The sequence below is a fragment of the Ambystoma mexicanum genome, chromosome 3p, assembly GCF_040938575.1.
Source record: "Ambystoma mexicanum isolate Mex_15411 chromosome 3p, UKY_AmexF1_1, whole genome shotgun sequence".
Lineage (NCBI taxonomy): Eukaryota > Metazoa > Chordata > Amphibia > Caudata > Ambystomatidae > Ambystoma > Ambystoma mexicanum.
In genome coordinates this window covers 15,850,618-15,866,823 of record NC_090925.1, presented here as the reverse complement: position 1 = coordinate 15,866,823, position 16,206 = coordinate 15,850,618, and the positions used below count along the sequence as shown (strand labels likewise).

Here is a 16,206-nt window from a genome sequence, read left to right as displayed (position 1 = left end):
GGCCTCAGGCGACAGGTCCACTGGCTACCAGTTAAGAAAAGAATCTTTTTCAAAACTCTTGCCTTAACGCACAAGTGTCTGCACGATCTGGCCCCTCCGTATCTTGTGCAAAGGTTCTCTAAACCCCTTGCCTTCAGGCCATCCAGAATGGCATACTCAAACATGATCACTGTGCCCAAAACTCGGAGAGCTCGTGCTGGTGGCACCAGCTTCCCCACTATAGCTGCCGCCCTCTGGAATTCCCTCCCATCTCACATCAGGCCAATAGACTCTCATGCAGCCTTTCGCAAGGCCATCAAAGCTAGTTTCTTCGTATAATCGTGCACGTTTGTCTGCAACAAAGTAATCCGCATTGTATCTGCTGCATATGTAACACTTTATCATTCTCAAGACCACTTCTTTGGGCGGCTTTTTTGTAACTCTTAATTAAGACTTCTTACGCTCCGTTTACAGCGCCTCGATGCCCGCAGCTGCAGTGCGCTCTACAAATGTAAAAAATAAATAAATTAAATCTCTGGGGCATACTGTTTTTTACCAGCTGTTGACATTTTAAAATCTTTTTCAATCGTTGAAATACAGTTTGGGTGCATCTGCATTGCTCTCAAGCTTCTTAAAGTGACAGAATGTTTTCTTTTCTGAGCACAGAACTCTTGGCAATGCTGGCCTGTGCTGTGGAAATAAAAGCACCTCTGGTGTATATACATATTTCTGAGGCTTGTGAATCTGTTTAGATTTGCAAGCTTTGCGTAGGCCACCATCTAAAGGTTTGTCTGGGCTATTACGAGTTGAAAGGGCTTTGATAGAGGGCGTTCCGAAAGAACCCACCTACCACCGTTCACATCAGACACCAAAAATATATCCTGCAGAGTTCCCTGGGGATCCAGCCTCCCTCCTCTGCTTTTCAACATTTACATGAGCCCACTGATGAAAATAATTCTGACCCACAGACTTATCGCCTACAACTACGCAGACGACACACAACTGATTGTGAAAACAAACAGAACCCTGGAACAAAATATCAGCTTCAACAACTGCCTCACAGCCATCTACAATTGGATGACAAAGAAACAACCTTAAACTGAACCCGGCAAAAACAGAAATAATGTTCTCACCCGCAGGATTTGACTGAGGGACCCCGCAAATACACTAGCCGGCCGGTATGGGCCCGCAACCGGAACCTACGGATGTAGTAAATAACCTAGGAATACTAATGGACAATGGACTACCCCTGGAACCGCAAGTCAACGCAATCACCAAAAAATGCTTCTTCCTCTTAACACTACTCAGAGGATTACTCACCTACCACTTTTTCCCCTCACAATCATATCAAGAGAAATAGGAGACAACAAAAGAGAAGAAAAACCAAATTAATTATCTGTGATGACAAATATGATCTCATTCTGTTTCAACTTCGATATTTTACAGATGGTATATGAAAATGGTCATACCATGCAATGTGAAACCCATCATGGGATTGAAATGACGTGGTACATAGATGAAAGAAACCCGTGTAAATAGCATGCCAGAACTCTACAGTCAATTCAAAAAGTCAGATTATAAATGCTTTAAAAATGATGATGTCTGACACATGCTTGAAGTCTACCAAAAATGTAACATTTGCAATGAGCTGAACGTTGAGGCTCATTGATAGCAAGGGCAAATGATGGTCTCCAACGTAAAATATATACCCTTATTTTGCAAAAGTCAAACATTCATGTTTTAAGCCTTCATGGTTTGACACACCAGTGCTTGGGGGTTGGATTGTGTTTGGACAGGTGTCCAAGCATCTGATCATAAGACCCGCGCGTTGTGTGCTGACAGAGTGTAAAGTAACCACCTTCCTGCATGCAGATGTGAAAAGGTTAGTTAAAATGATTGAACCATCACCTTGTCTGATTAATATAAACAGTCCATGTAGAGTTATATTACCATAGATGGTACGGCATGGACAGATGGGACAATCCGGTATACCGGTCAAATCCTGTTTAGACTAAAAGGTATGAATAGATAAATCATTACACAATGTATAGAACCGATATATCAGAAATAGTGAAATGTACACAGAGCTTTGTCACACCAGCAATGTATAATCCTAAGTACGATGACAGACATACCGGCATGGGTGGCCAGAGTACCAGAGTACCAGAGAAAACAGCCCCAATAGCCTTCTTATGTAAAAAAGCATGCAATCCTCATAGGAAAACATTAAGTTCATGTTCAAGCCAAGTGTTGTACACCTCAATTTGAAAATTGTTCGAGCTTCAAGTTGGTGCAGGAGTAGCTGGCGATTGCCTCCCTTTGTAGTAGGTTTCTCCCTTCTACTGTTCCTTTGTATCAAGAGTGAGGATTCTCAGTAGGCCTCCCGCTTTGGGTCGTGGGGACAGGATTCCGAATAGTACTCTCTTTTGGCCTCAGGTTACAGCATTCACAGCAGGCCTCTTTCAAACACACAGTGGGCCTCTCTCATAAGCCTTGGACTCTTCTGCCAGGCCTGGAAGCTCTTCCCATCTTTCCCCAGGGGTTGCGGGTGAAGGCCCTAGGCTTTTGATTTCCAGTTCTGTCAAGTTGTGCGAGGGCCTGAGGACCCCTTCAGGCTAGTCTTCCTCCAGACAGCAGTCCTCAAAGGAGTCCTTGTTCCAGAAACCTCCCCTTGTATCAAGGGAACGTTCCACTAACAATGGTGCTGGTAAGCTACCGGCACTGTTGTTACCATACTGGAAAACTCCAAGTTCTCTGGGTGAGTGCCGTCTCACCAACCAGGTCTGACCTGGTGGGCAGAACGGCACCCACCCGCCTCCTCTGACGGGTGCACCGGCACTGTTGCACACAGTGAAGGTGCATCCGTCCTCCCCATTCCCATTGAGTCCTATCGGACTCAATTGGGATTGGGGAGTGACTTTTTCCGACGCTGTAATGCCCCGGTGATTCTCCATTGCCAGGTTCTGGAAAAAAACACAACTGCGGTGTCAGCCGTGCCATTTTTTACAGCACGGTTACTGCCAGGCTCGTAATGACCCCCACTGACTTAAGCCATTCCCCTTCATACCCATGGGGCTCTGGAGAAATGGACTCTGATTGGTTACTTACTAGGCTTCTTTGTCTCCCTTGGATTGGTTATACAATATCCTCTTACCATCTCTTCAATGATTGGTTCTTGGTGTTGCTGTTAGGCTCACCTGGTATCCACAGGGACGCCACCCAGCCGGGTTACTCGCAGGTATTCTTCTCAGCTTTGCCCTGATGTGATCTGCGGGGAAGGTGCTGCCTGAAAATACAGGAGGACTGTGTTCAAGACTGACCAACTGGGGTAAGTATCCTCCCTCCACCCCTGTATGATTTCAGTCCCTCTGGCGCCCTCTCCTCACCTTGTGGTAGAATAAGGCGTTCTCTCCGTCTTGCCATCTTTGCAGGGACGCGTTGTCTTTCATTGGCGAGTGCGGTCCAGTTACTTCACTGATGCCTGCCCGTTTGATATTGTTCAGGTAGGTCTTATTGCTGTTCTTCAGTTTTGTTGCTATCCTGCATGCCTTTCTTTGTTTAAAATGGCTCTTTTTTCTCCCTTAGGTATGCAGAGCTTCAGCGCGGCGAACTGGCTTGGTTGAGCCCCACTAGTAAATGATGGCGCATTAAGAGCGCTATGATGCGGTAAGTAAGTGCTATGCGCAGCGCTGCGAAGTCTTGCCTTTGCTAACCTGTGTTTTCCTTCCTTGTAGGTCGCGGTGTTCTTCAGCGCGAGTGAAATTCCGGAGTGGTGCCAGCTGAGAGGCAACCAGCCAGGTAAGCCTTTTGAGCAGTTCGTAATTTGTAAATGTCTCTACTGCTTTCTTTAATGTTGCCCCTATCTTCCTCTTTCAGGTTGTTCTGTCCGGGAGGCGTGCAGATTCGAGGAAGCTGTTCTCAGTAGCTGCAAGTGTTTAAAGATGAAGACTGCAGGTAAGACGCTGCTGCTAATGATGTTCCTTTTGTCTCCTTGCAGGTTCTGCTTCTCCGAGGTTCGAGGGAATAGCTGGACACGGTGAGCGTCACGTTGCAAGCTGTAAAGTAACGCGAAGCGTGTTGTCTTGCTCGGGTGTGGTTTAAATAGCCCCAACAAAATAGTCCATGTAAAGTAGTCCCTAAGCTACCACACCCAAAACACTAGACCACATAGCTTGGTTCTTAGGAACCAAGCTATTTGGATGCCTCCATATTGGCTGACAATACAATAAAGTAGTTCCCAAGCACATTGTTTTTCGTGGTGTATGAGCCTGGCGCCATAGACGCCAGGACTGGCCCCATGAGGGCTTTTGAAGAGGATGCCAGGCTCTAGAGGCCCGAGTCCTGACTCCACCTGGCCAATGGGTTTTCCAGAGGGGGTTTTGAGCGAGGGTCGTGACAGCACTCCCCCCTAAGGCTCCTCCCATGGTGTTCCTTCCGTCTGGCCCAGGTGTGGTTTGGAAGTTCCGATGGAATTTCCTGATGAGAAGTGGTGCGTGGATATTCTCACTGGGCTCCTAGGATCTATCTTGTGGTCAAAATCCTTTCCAATCGACGAGATAATATAGCTTGGTCATAGAGTATTTAGAGTCCAAGATTTCTTTGACTTCGAATTCTGGTTCTCCGTCAACAAGTATGGGCTTAGGTGGTGTCCCAATCCATGTGCCGGGTTGCATTGGTTTCAGGAGGGACACATGGAATACTGGGTGGATGTGTAGATTAGGTGGTAAATCCAGTTTCACGGCTGCTGGGTTGATAATTGCCTTAATGGTATAGGGTCCTAAGAATCTGGGATGAAAGGTCCGGGTTCCCTTGATGGGTACGAATTTAGTGGCTAACCAAATTTTGTCTCCTACTTGATAATCAGGGGTCTTTTTTCGGTGTTGGTTGGCAAATCTCTTTTCTTTTTCTTTGGCATGAATAAGGTGTTCCTTTGCCCTTTTGAAAGCCTGAGTAATGGTTGTGTGTAGAGTCTTTACCGCTGGCATTTCCAAGCTGGCTGGAAGGTCTCGTTCAGAGGTATGTGGATGTCAGCCATAAAGGATATAGAAGGGCGTTTGTCCCGTGCTTGAATGCAAAGAATTGTTATATGCATATGCATATTCGGCTATCCATAGTAGGTCTTTCCAATTCCTTTGTTCGTGGTGCAGCATGCACCGTAAATATTGCTCGAGTGTCTGATTAGTTCTCTCAGTTTGGCCGTCCGTTTGGGGCTGGTGACTGGTAGATAGCCGAACGTCGATCTGCGCCATTGCACAACATTTTTTCCAGAAGTTTGAAACAAATTGGTTGCCTCGATCAGAGACCAGAACCGAAGGGAAGCCATGTAGCTTAGCCACGCCCTCCAGGAACACTTTTGCTAAAGTAGCTGCGTCTGAGAGGCCTTTGAGAGGAATAAAATGGGCCATCTTCGAGAATAAGTCCACAACTACAAGGATGGTGTTGAACCCTTGGCTTGGCGGTAGATCAGTGATGAAGTCAAGGGAAAGAGTGTGCCATGGAACTGGAAGAATGTCCAATAGTTGTAGGAGACCATATGGTTTTTGTTTCTGTGATTTATTTTATGCGCAGACACCGCAGGACTGAATATACTGAATGATGTCCTTACACCAGGTAGGCCACCAAAAGTTCTCTTTCACCTTAGCTAGGGTTTTGGCGATCCCAGGATGCCCTTCGATCAGTGAATCGTGATAGTTTGAAATGATATGCTGTTGTAATTCCTTCTTGGGTACATATAGGCGATCCCTAAAAAAGGGTAGATGGTCCTTGATGGTATATTGTTCTCCTTGAGTTTGCTATGCGAGGTAGGCATCAGGATTCATTGTCCCTTGGATTTCTTTTTGTAGTTCTGCTCGTGTTAAGGCTGTCGTGATACCCAAGAGTTTGTCTTCAGGTATAATAGGTATTGGGTCTGGAGTTGTATATACTATTTCATCTATGCCCATGCGGGATAAGGCATCCGCCTTTCCGTTTCTGACTCCTGGTCGAAATGTGATTACATAATCATATTCGGCGAAGAAAAGGGCCCACCGTAATTGGCGCGAGGACTGGGCCTTGGCTGTTTTGAGATATTGCAGGTTTTGGTGGTCTGTGATGACTGTAATGGTGTGTCTGGCCCCAAGAAGGTAGTGCCTCCATACTTTAAAGGCAGATTTGATAGCCAGGATTTCCTTGTCCATGATGGCATAATTAATCTCTGGAGGTGAGAACTTTTTCGACCAGAAGCCACATGATGTAGCTGGCCGGTTTCCGGTCTCTCTGTGAAAGGACAGCCCCCATTGCGAGACCGGTCGCATCAGTTTCAACGACTTTCGGGAGGTCTGGACGAGGATTTCGCAGGATTGGAGCGGAGGTAAACCTTTGTTTAAGTTCCTGAAAGGCTTCTTCGGTCCAAGCAAACTTTTTATTGTTTTTTCGTAATAGTACTGTTATTGGGTGCACAACCTGAGAGAAGTCTGGGATAAAACGGCGGTAGAAGTTCGCAAAGCCCAGCATGCTTTGTACCCCTTTCAGAGACGTCGGTGAAGGCCATTTCAGAATGGCATCTATCTTGTGCACGTCCATTTTGATGCCTCCTGGAGTAAGGATAAAACCAAGAAATTGTACTTCGGTGACGTGAAAAAAGCATTTTTCAAGCTTTGCAAACAAGCGATGTTAACGGAGCTTGGTGAGGAAAGAACGAACGTGCCTGACATGACCTTGTTCCGAGGCTGAGTATACTAAGATGTCGTCTATGTACACTAAGGCGCACACATCAATTAGCTCCCTTAAGACGTCATTCATGAAATACTGGAATGCCGCAGGAGCGTTGCATAACCCGAAGGGCATGACTTGATATTCAAACAAGCCGTACTTAGTACGGAAGGCGGTTTTCCATTCATCTCCTTTTCTGACTCGGCCAGGTGGTACGCTCCTCGAAGGTCCAATTTGGTATAAATCTGGGCATCTTTAACTCAGTCTAGCATCTCAGGGATAAGTGGCAAGGGGTAGCGGTTCTTCACAGTGATCTGGTTCGATGTACGGTAGTCAATACAGTTTCTCAAGTCTCCTTCCTTTTTCGGTACGAAGAACAAAGGACTGGCTGCGGGGGACTTCGAAGGACGGATAAATCCGTTTGCAAGGTACTGGTCTAAATAGGATTTCAAATGAAGGTTTTCTGGTTCTGTGAGAACGTAGATCCTGCCGCAAGGGATTTGTGCACCAGGAACAAGGTCGATCTGACAGTCATAGGGGCCTGTGCGGCAGCAATGTATTGGCTTGGTCCTTTCGGAAAACATCCTGGAAATCATGGTATTCGCGTGGCAAGGTATTAGTTGCTCCCAGGGTTGATACTGTCGCTCCGGGAGTCATGGGGATACAGACGTCGGATTTCTTCTCTTGGTAATAGCAGGTAGGGGAGCAGTCACCGGGGAAGTTTAATTTTCGTGCCCGCCAGTCTATCAAAGGGTTGTGAGCAACCACCCATGGCATCCCTAGTATTAGCCTGAACTGAAGTGCCTTGATGAGATCGAATGAAATAGACTCCCGATGTCCGTCCTGGCACAGCAAGTTTACCCTGGCTGTGCACTGGGTTACTGGTCCGGAAGCGATTTCTGTCCCATCCATGGTGGTTACCTTGTCCATAGTTGGCTTAGAACACAAAGGAAGCCCCATCTCTGCTGCCAGTTCTTGATCAATATAATTTCCAACTGCTCCCCTATCAATGTATGCTTCAATGGCATGCATTCTTGACGACTTTTGGTGGTTAATTAAGATCACTGGTATTGCAAAATGCGAGGTCAGCAACACTTTCTTCTCATTCGACAAACTGACCTCTACGTTTGTCGAGCTTGGTAGTTTTCCGATTCCTTAGCTTCATCCTTCTCTGTGGCCCGCCTGTTCTTCTTGGGGGTCTGACTGGACAGTCCTTCAGGAAATTTCCTGGTTTCCCACAATACAAACAAACCTGTTGTCTTCGTTTGTCCCGCTCTTGTTTTGTTAATGGAGGCCGTATCCCTCCAATCTGCATGGGTTCTACTGCATTTTCAGGTACACGGGGTGTGTTTTCCCTTGGTCGAACATACACGGTCCGAGGGTCCGTCTTAGACCGGTCTGCCTTTCGGTCCTGCAACCGGTGGTCTAGCTGCACGACCAGATTTATGTATTCTGCAGTCTCTGGGTGGATCAACCACCTGGGCTAAGATGTCCTTTAATTCGCCTCGTAAGCCTCGATGGAATAACGTGGTTCTTTTGTTTTCTGGCCATCTAGCTTCGGCAACCAGTCTGTTGAAGGTAGCAATGTATGTTAACAAGTCCTGATTCCCCTGTTGGAGGGACAAGAGTTCATTGTCTACTGCTTGTTCCTGGGTATGGCGAGCAAAAACTTTTTCCATTTCTCTCTGGAACCCCCCAAAGTCATGTAATAGAGGATCGTCATGGGTTACCAACGGCACCGACCAATCTGCTGCACTACCACTCAGGTATGATAAGGCAAAAGCTACCCAAGCTTGGTCGTTTGGAAATGCTCCAGGCCTACAAAGAAAGTGAAGGCGGCACTGATTGATGAGTGCCGCATACTTCTGTGGGTCACCTGAGAACCTTTCTGGTGGTGCCAGGGGCACTGTTCCAGGTAACGTGATCTGTACCGGAGTGGGTGCGGGGTTTTGCATTGTTGGATTGCTTCCAGGTAGAGGCGTCTGTCCTGCCTGTGATTGCAAGTATTGCCTGCTAATCTCTTCAGTGCGTTCTTTGGCTACTATTAGGTCTCTCCGGAGGGCATTAGTCTCTTGTCGAGTAGAATGAACCTCAGCACGAAGCGCTCCTAGTAATTGGGCCAATTGGTCCATTTCTGATGTCTCCATGGCGCCCAGGTGGATTTGTTATGGTAGGCTTCATGTTCTGTTACTCTCACCTGGTATCCACAGGAACGCCACCCAGCCGGGTTACTCGCTGGTATGCTCAGCTTTGCCCTGATGTGGTCTGCGGGGAAGGTTCTGCCTGAAAATACAGGAGGACTGTGTTCTAGACTGACCGACTGGGGTAAGTATCCTCCCTTCACCCCCGTATGATTTCAGTCCCTCTAGCGCCCTCTCCTCACCTTGTGGTAGAATTAGGAGTGCTCTCCATCCTGCCTTCTTTGCAGGGTGCGTTGTCTTTCATGGGCGAGTGCGGTCCAGTTACTTCACTGACGCCGGCCCGTTTGATATTGTTCAAGTGGGTCTTATTGCTGTTCTTTAGTTTTGTTGCTACTCAGCATGCCTTTCGTTGTTTCAAATGTCTCTTTGTTTCTCATTAGGTACGCGGAGCTTCAGCACAGCGAACTGGCTTGGTTGAGCCCCTCTGGTAAATGATGGTGCATTAAGAGCGCTATGATGCGGTAAGTAAGCGCTATGCGCAGCGAAGTCTTGCCTTTGCTAACCTGTGTTTTCCTTCCTTGTTGGTCGCGGTGTTCTTCAGCGCGAGTGGAATGTCCGGAGTGGTGCCAGCCGAGAGGCGATCAGCCAGGTAAGCCTTTTGAGCAGTTCGTAATTTGTAAATGTCTCTACAGCTTTTTTTAATGTTGCCTCCATCTTCCTCTTTCCGGTCGTTCTGTCCGGGAGGCGTGCAGATGCGAGGAAGCTGTTCTCAGTAGCTGCAAGTGTTTAAAGATGAAGACTGCAGGTAAGACGCTGCTGCTAATGATGTTCCTTTTGTCTCCTTGCAGGTTCTGCTTCTCCGAGGTTCGAGGGAATAGCTGGACACAGTGAGCGTCACGTTGCAAGCTGCAAAGTAACGCGAAGCGTGTTGTCTTGCTCGGGTGTGGTTTAAATAGCCCCAACAATATAGCCCATGTAAAGTAGTCCCTAAGCTACCACACCCAAAACACTAGACCGCATAGCTTGGTTCTTAGGGACCAAGTTATGAGGATACCTCCATGTTGGCTGACAATACAATAAAGTAGTTCCCAAGCACATTGTTGTTCATGGTGTATGAGCCTGGCGCCATAGACGTCAGGACTGGCCCCATGAGGGCTTTTGAAGAGGATGCCAGGCACTAGAGGCCCAAGTCCTGACTCCACCTGGCCAATGGGTTTGCTAGAGGGGGTTTTGGGCGAGGGTCGTGACAGTTGCCCAATTTCCTCTGGCATGCAACTGGGAGGTCTCTAAGGCAGCCACGGCTTGGGGCACCGCTTTGGGAATGTGATGGGCACTGCAGCATTTCTCAGGCCTCAACAGTTGCAACCGCATCCGATCTTGGAGTTGCCCTTGCCCATGTGTAGTTGAACTTCGAGTCGGGTAAATGTCCTTGCAACTTCAGCCGAGTCTGCCTTTGTTATCGGCCGACATCCATGGTTGCATGATTCACTGACTTCTAAGCAGAAAAGTCTTCAACTTTATCATGGGCAGCATAGTAGTTTCTCGATCTACTGGGTCGTTCACATGCTAATACTTGTAGTTTGAGTTCCTATCTTTGGATAATGGCCACATTGGTGGAGCCGGGGAACTACAATGGCATAGCTCTCAACCATTTGTGTTGCAAAGGCGGGTGAAAACACCCGATTTTAGTTTTGGCGGGTGAGATGCCCATTGAAACGAATGGGCATGCTGGAGGCTTGGCGGGTGAGTCAGCTGTTTTCAAGGCGGTGACACCCGCCAAAAGCGTGTGAGTTGAGAGCTATGCAATGGTTCTTGGGGACTAATGGGTAGACTGCATCTGGCCTCGTCCGACCTTGGGGCCATACTTCAGCCATCCACCTCCATGGGTTGCTGCACATTACCCAACCGAGAGAGGGGAAGAGTCGCGATCATGGTCCTCATTATGAGTTTGTTAGTGCAGTAAAGAAGTGGCAGCAATTCTGAAACTGCCACTTATTTGGGGGGGTAACTGAATTGTCATCACTTTTACCGCACTGCTGATGTTTGGAGGTATAATGGAGGAATCACCTTCAGCAAAAAGCTGGATGTGAATCTCCCACTTAATCTCCAAAAATCAGCGATTTACAGCGCAGTACTACTGCTCGCAATAAATCTGCCTAAAATCCCTATGGACTCCAAAAATGGTGATTTGCACCGCTGTACCACCACTCGTAATCCTGTGTCAGTGCCACAGGACCAAAAGGTGGTAACGGTAAACGAGTTTGCAGATATATTGGCAGATTAACTATCGAACCAGTAATGATCTCTCCAGACTGGACTTTGGTTTTAATGGTGCATGTTGGGAGGACTTTGAATGGAAAGTATATGTTGGAAGATTCTGAATCACTTGCTGAAAAAACCATTGCATGCAAAGTGACCTAGAAGTGATTCAGGCACATGAGAATGTTACCAAGTCTAGATGCCGTTTGTGGTCCGTACGTAAGGTCTAGAAGAGGAGTGGAAGATGCCAAAAGTGAAGAAGCCTTTCAGAATGGCTTTGTCCCCCCCTGCATTCAGTTGAAGAGAGAATGAGTTCCTGGGTAATTAATGAAATACCTTTGTTTTTTAGGTCAAGCGAACTCCGGGAAGACCTGGGATACCCACGTGTTGCCTGAAACTGATGAAAGTTTGGACCAGAACACCAGCTTTATTATACACCGACAGATAAAAACATTATCACTCGCCAAAATCAATCATTATCAGTGTAAGGAATGTGGCAAAGACTTCAGTCAGAAGGGGCACCTTCGGTGCCATCTGAGAACACATTCCGGTGAGAAGCCCTATCACTGCAGTGTGTGTGGCAAAGGCTTCAGCCAAAACCATCGCCTTTTGGGACACCAGAGGACACATTCTGGAGAGAAACCCTACAAGTGTGACATATGTCCCAAAGTCTTCTGTTGGAGGGACAGCCTTCATCGACATTATAGGATACATACAGGGGAGAAACCTTATCAGTGTGCGAAATGCATGAGAGCTTTCAGTCAGAAGGAAACCCTTGTGAGCCATATGAGAACACATGCGCGCGCCGTGCCGCATTGAATGCATGGCCGATCATTCTGTAGGGAAACCGCTAACATCTGCTTTGTTACTGTGATTTTATGTCTTACCCTTTTGTTTGTCTTTGCAATTCTCTTGCTGTGCCATATTTGGAAGTGTGAACCTTTTTAAATACTTGTTATAATCATGTTTCTTGTTCTAGCCTTCAGGATAATGTTACCACAAGGCTGTCAAGAAGAGAATGTATGCTTGATCAGCCTCAAAATAGCAGTTACAGAGCCAAAACAGAGGATGCATGGCCGGAAAGGTTTTCTCAAAGAGTTTTGTTGCATGGACTAATATAGAGTGACCACATGTTTTCAAATAAAAAAGGGACAGAATGATGACATAAAAGTACGACTTCAATTTGACTTTGCCTACCATGACTGTATTGGAGTAGTAGGAAAAGGGGTGCAGGGAATTTGACATTCACCTGGACATAGCCCTTTCTATGACACCCTTCCCCAAGCAGGCTATGTGGCACAATCACGTAACGCATATGGCTGTTACCTGTAAGGTTTGGGGGTTAGAGCCCACCTTGGGATGGTTAACGTGTTTTTCAGAATTCCAACCTACAACAACGTTTATTTGATTTAGAATTGCTGGTAAATGGCCTGAATGTACCTTTTCTGCCTGTGCTCAACTCGGGAAACCAGGACGTCCGGTCACCCTAACTAAAATCTGATTACTATATGACGATTGATGCCGAATTCCCCCTGCTGCTAAATGCTGTACTAATAGGTGTTATTATTATCTCTTAATGGCCCTCACTTTATCGACCTGGGAAGGATTAAGGTTGGCTTGACCCTGCATTGAAAGCACAGGCTGGACCTGTATCCAAGAGAGCGATTAAGTAGCGTGCCATCGACATGGACTGAACACCAGTATTATTTTTATTTTTTAAATGTAATTTTTTATTGGTTTTACAGCAAGTGTTATAGTGACAAAGTACACCTTAATTCACAGCGATGGTCACAAGGTATTGTAAACACAGAGCGCCAACCAACGGTAAAACCATGTTTTTATTACAACTTGTCACATTGTTTCCCCTCCCCGTCCCCCCTTCCCCCTCTACTCCTCTCAAGGAAGCTCTAATATGTCGTAGAAATGTCCACAGATCATCATTATTCTTTGAATGCGTCCACATTTTATGATAAAGATTAGTCCACGTTCTACCAGTGCCGTTTCGCCCCGGTTCAAGACCCTACTGGAGGATCTGAAGAAGAGTTTGCAAGACTTGCGGTCGCCAGCTTCAACTACTTCACTGTTTAATTCTGGTTTGCCCCTTTCTGTGAATCCCGGTAAGCTGTGTAGTGTTCTGTAAAAGGGAACCAGATCAAATCAATGTGCGAGCGGGATTCTTGTAGGGCAGCGGTGAGACTTTCCATCTCATATATGGAGTGGGCTTTTGCAATCCACTCTCTTTTTGTTGGTAAGGTGTTACATTTCCATTTAATTGTCAAACACACTCTCGCTGCTAACAGTAGATTTCGAGCAATGTGAGAGAGCAGTGTGTGTGTATGAGTCGTCCCTCTCTGGTTCGATGCCAAATAGAACTAATAGTGGAGAGTGTGTTCTACTGATACCTGCCACCTCTTGGATCCACCCCAAAACTTAATTCCAATAGATCTGGACTTTCACACATTTCCACCATTGATGCCGATAATCACACACCTCTCCACATTCTCTCCAACAGTACGAGGGGACCTCCGGAAACATCTTAGACAGCCGTTGTGAGGTATAGTCCCATCCTAACAATAATTTCATGTTGTACATTTTATAATGCATGGAAATTGAAGAGCTCCAGACTGCTTTGTGTATGACCTTCCACATGTCTGGACTATCTTGGAGTTCCAGGTCTGCGTCCCATTTAGTTTCAGAAGTGGGACATGTTAGGTGACCCCTAGTGATGAGTGCGTTATAGAATTCAGCGATTAGCCCCTTTGAGCTTCGGTTCACTGCTAGGACCTGTTCTAATGGTGTGAGAGGGTGGCGTAAGGAGTCGCCCCAGCGTGGATCGTGGAGGACGCTCCTCAGTTGAAGGTAAAGTAAGGGGGCTATCATGATACCATGCCATGCTTCTGCTAGTTCCTCTTGAGAGAGGTATGTTCCCTTTCTCCACATTTGCCCCTCTCTAACTAGTCCTTCCTATAAACGTTGGAAGCAGAGTACGTCACTGAGTTAATTACCTATGGTTGGGGACCAAATGCAACTAAGGGGGGAGGCCATGTTGTGACCCCTTCAAATATTGAGAGGGGAGCCACAACGTCAAAAGCACAGCCAGGACTGGATGTTCTCAAACCCTGCGGGGCATAGAGGTGTATGGTACCCACAACCATTCACCTAGAGTGACCGGGGCAAAGAGAGTGTTTTCTAAGGAGACCCATTGCTTTTATGAGTTTTCCCACAAGTGATCTAAGAGAATTTGAAGTTGGGAGGCCTTATAATATTCATAGAGATCGGGGAATCCTGGCCCCCCTCGTCCCTTGCTAGGATTAATGTTGTGTATGGAATTTTCGGTTTCGAGTCTGCCCACAGGAACCCCAATAGCAAGAGCTTGACTTCTACTGAGAAAGCTTTGGGGACCACTACCGGGAGAGACTGAAAGAGGAAAAGGAATCTGGGGACAACATTCCTTTTAATTGAAGTGAATCTCGCAGCCCAGGATAGCTGGCTTAAGAATCTGTCCCCTTGAAGAATGCTTGGCGGGTGAGCGTTATCCCTCATAGTCCCAGTTCCAGTGGGGGTCTGCCATGATGTTGAGGTCCCCTCCACACACCAGTGTGCCCTCCCGTCAACCCTCTAAGAAGTCAAGTAGGGACTTGCTAAAGTGGGATTGATTCCGATTAGGGGCGTATGCAGAGCATGCAGTGATTGAGTGCGATGTGGCGAGTTGAGGCCCTTCACATTGAGGGACCCAATTGTTATACTATCAGCTGGTGGCATATCGGGTTATGTGTCGCTGCTGAGTTACTCTTCTAGGAGAGATTACCCTGGGGCATGCAATCAATGGGCCTCATTACGACCCAGGTGGTAGCTGTGCCCTTATTAAAGGCACGGCTGCCGCCGGTAATGATTTTTTACCGGGTCCCAGAAGAGGGCAATAACTGGGTCATTCCGACCTTGGCGGACCCGGCAATTGCCCTTTTCTGGGACCCAGTAAAAATCAATCCCCATTCCCATTTGAGCCTCATAGGGCTCAATGGGAATGGGGAGGAAGCTAACAACGGGCCTGTTAATGACAGGCCCGTTGTTAGCATCCTGGCCTGCTAGCGGGTCCCGCTTTTCACATCTGGTCTGACCAGACGTGTAATGAACGGTGCCGGTCCCGTACCGACACCGTTCATTACAGGAACGCCAGGGTCCTAATGAGGCCCAATATATGTTTGAAGTGCTGGTGGTAAAATAGGCTGTGAACGTGGAGATATTAGGATGTGGAGTTGAAGTTTCTCTTCCTGTCTATCAGAGTTGTTCCCTCCCCTGCCCCTCTCCTGGCATTTTCTAACAATGGAGACGCCCTTGAAGAAAAAGAAAGGGCCACACTACAAGGGCCCCTCTCCAGGCAAATATTTTAAGCTATTAATACATCTAGAACTTTACGGAAAAAATATCTTGCAGTGAAATCAGATAACCTAAACTTACATTCTCTTACAGGGGTGTGAGAAAACTGTGGCGTGCATGCCTCGAGTGACAGACCTATCGTCTCTCTCAGTCTTCATGTAAGGCATAGTCACCACTCGCAGCAAGGCGAGCGTTCCCCAGTTCCCCTGTGTTTCCGCTGGATAGCAAGCAACGAGGCACCTGTGGTTCAACAGTTTTCAGGGAGTAACGAGTCGTTTGTACATTCCACTTTGTAGTAGCACGACCCCTCCTGGGGGACGTGGTGTAGCCTTTCTGCAGCAGACCCGTAGGCTTCCTGGAGTGGTCCCTGTCTGAGTTAGTTGTGCCTGCTAGCTTCAACTTCTGAGGTCAGCCTGTAGCTTTCTCCATCATGCTCAAAGGTCAGGGAAAAGGGATGCCCCCATCGGTACCAAATCCCTCGTTCTTGCAGCCAAGCTGTTGGGGGGGGGGTGGCAGCTTCTTCTCATGTTCAACGTGACAGTGGAGAGATCCTGAAAGAGTTTCACAATGGACCCCTCGAAATGTATGGGCTCTTTTCCCCTTGTTCTCTGTAAGATGTCCTGCCTTTGCTTGTAGTAGTGGCACTTCACAAGGACAGACCTCGGGCCTTTCGGAGGACCGCTGGCTCTGTGGACTCTGTCAAATTCCAAGTTGGGTGGTGTTGCGTTGTCAAAGAGGGATGCTATCAGTGCCTTCCACC

General features: G+C 47.3%; 1 protein-coding gene across 2 annotated transcripts in view; it reads left to right on the top strand.

Moving 5' to 3' along the window:
- Positions 1 to 12,239, top strand: part of LOC138580079 (zinc finger protein 354C-like) — a 153,324-nt gene extending 141,085 nt beyond the window's left edge. The window contains exon 8 of one of the 2 annotated variants that reach the window (XM_069650340.1): positions 11,419 to 12,239. In XM_069650340.1, the coding sequence (XP_069506441.1) occupies positions 11,419 to 11,888 (470 nt within the window). In that variant the 3' untranslated portion in view covers positions 11,889 to 12,239. The remainder of the gene's footprint in view (positions 1 to 11,418) is intronic. The other variant, XM_069650341.1, reaches the window with a different exon arrangement.
- The last annotated feature ends 3,967 nt before the right edge of the window (positions 12,240 to 16,206 follow it).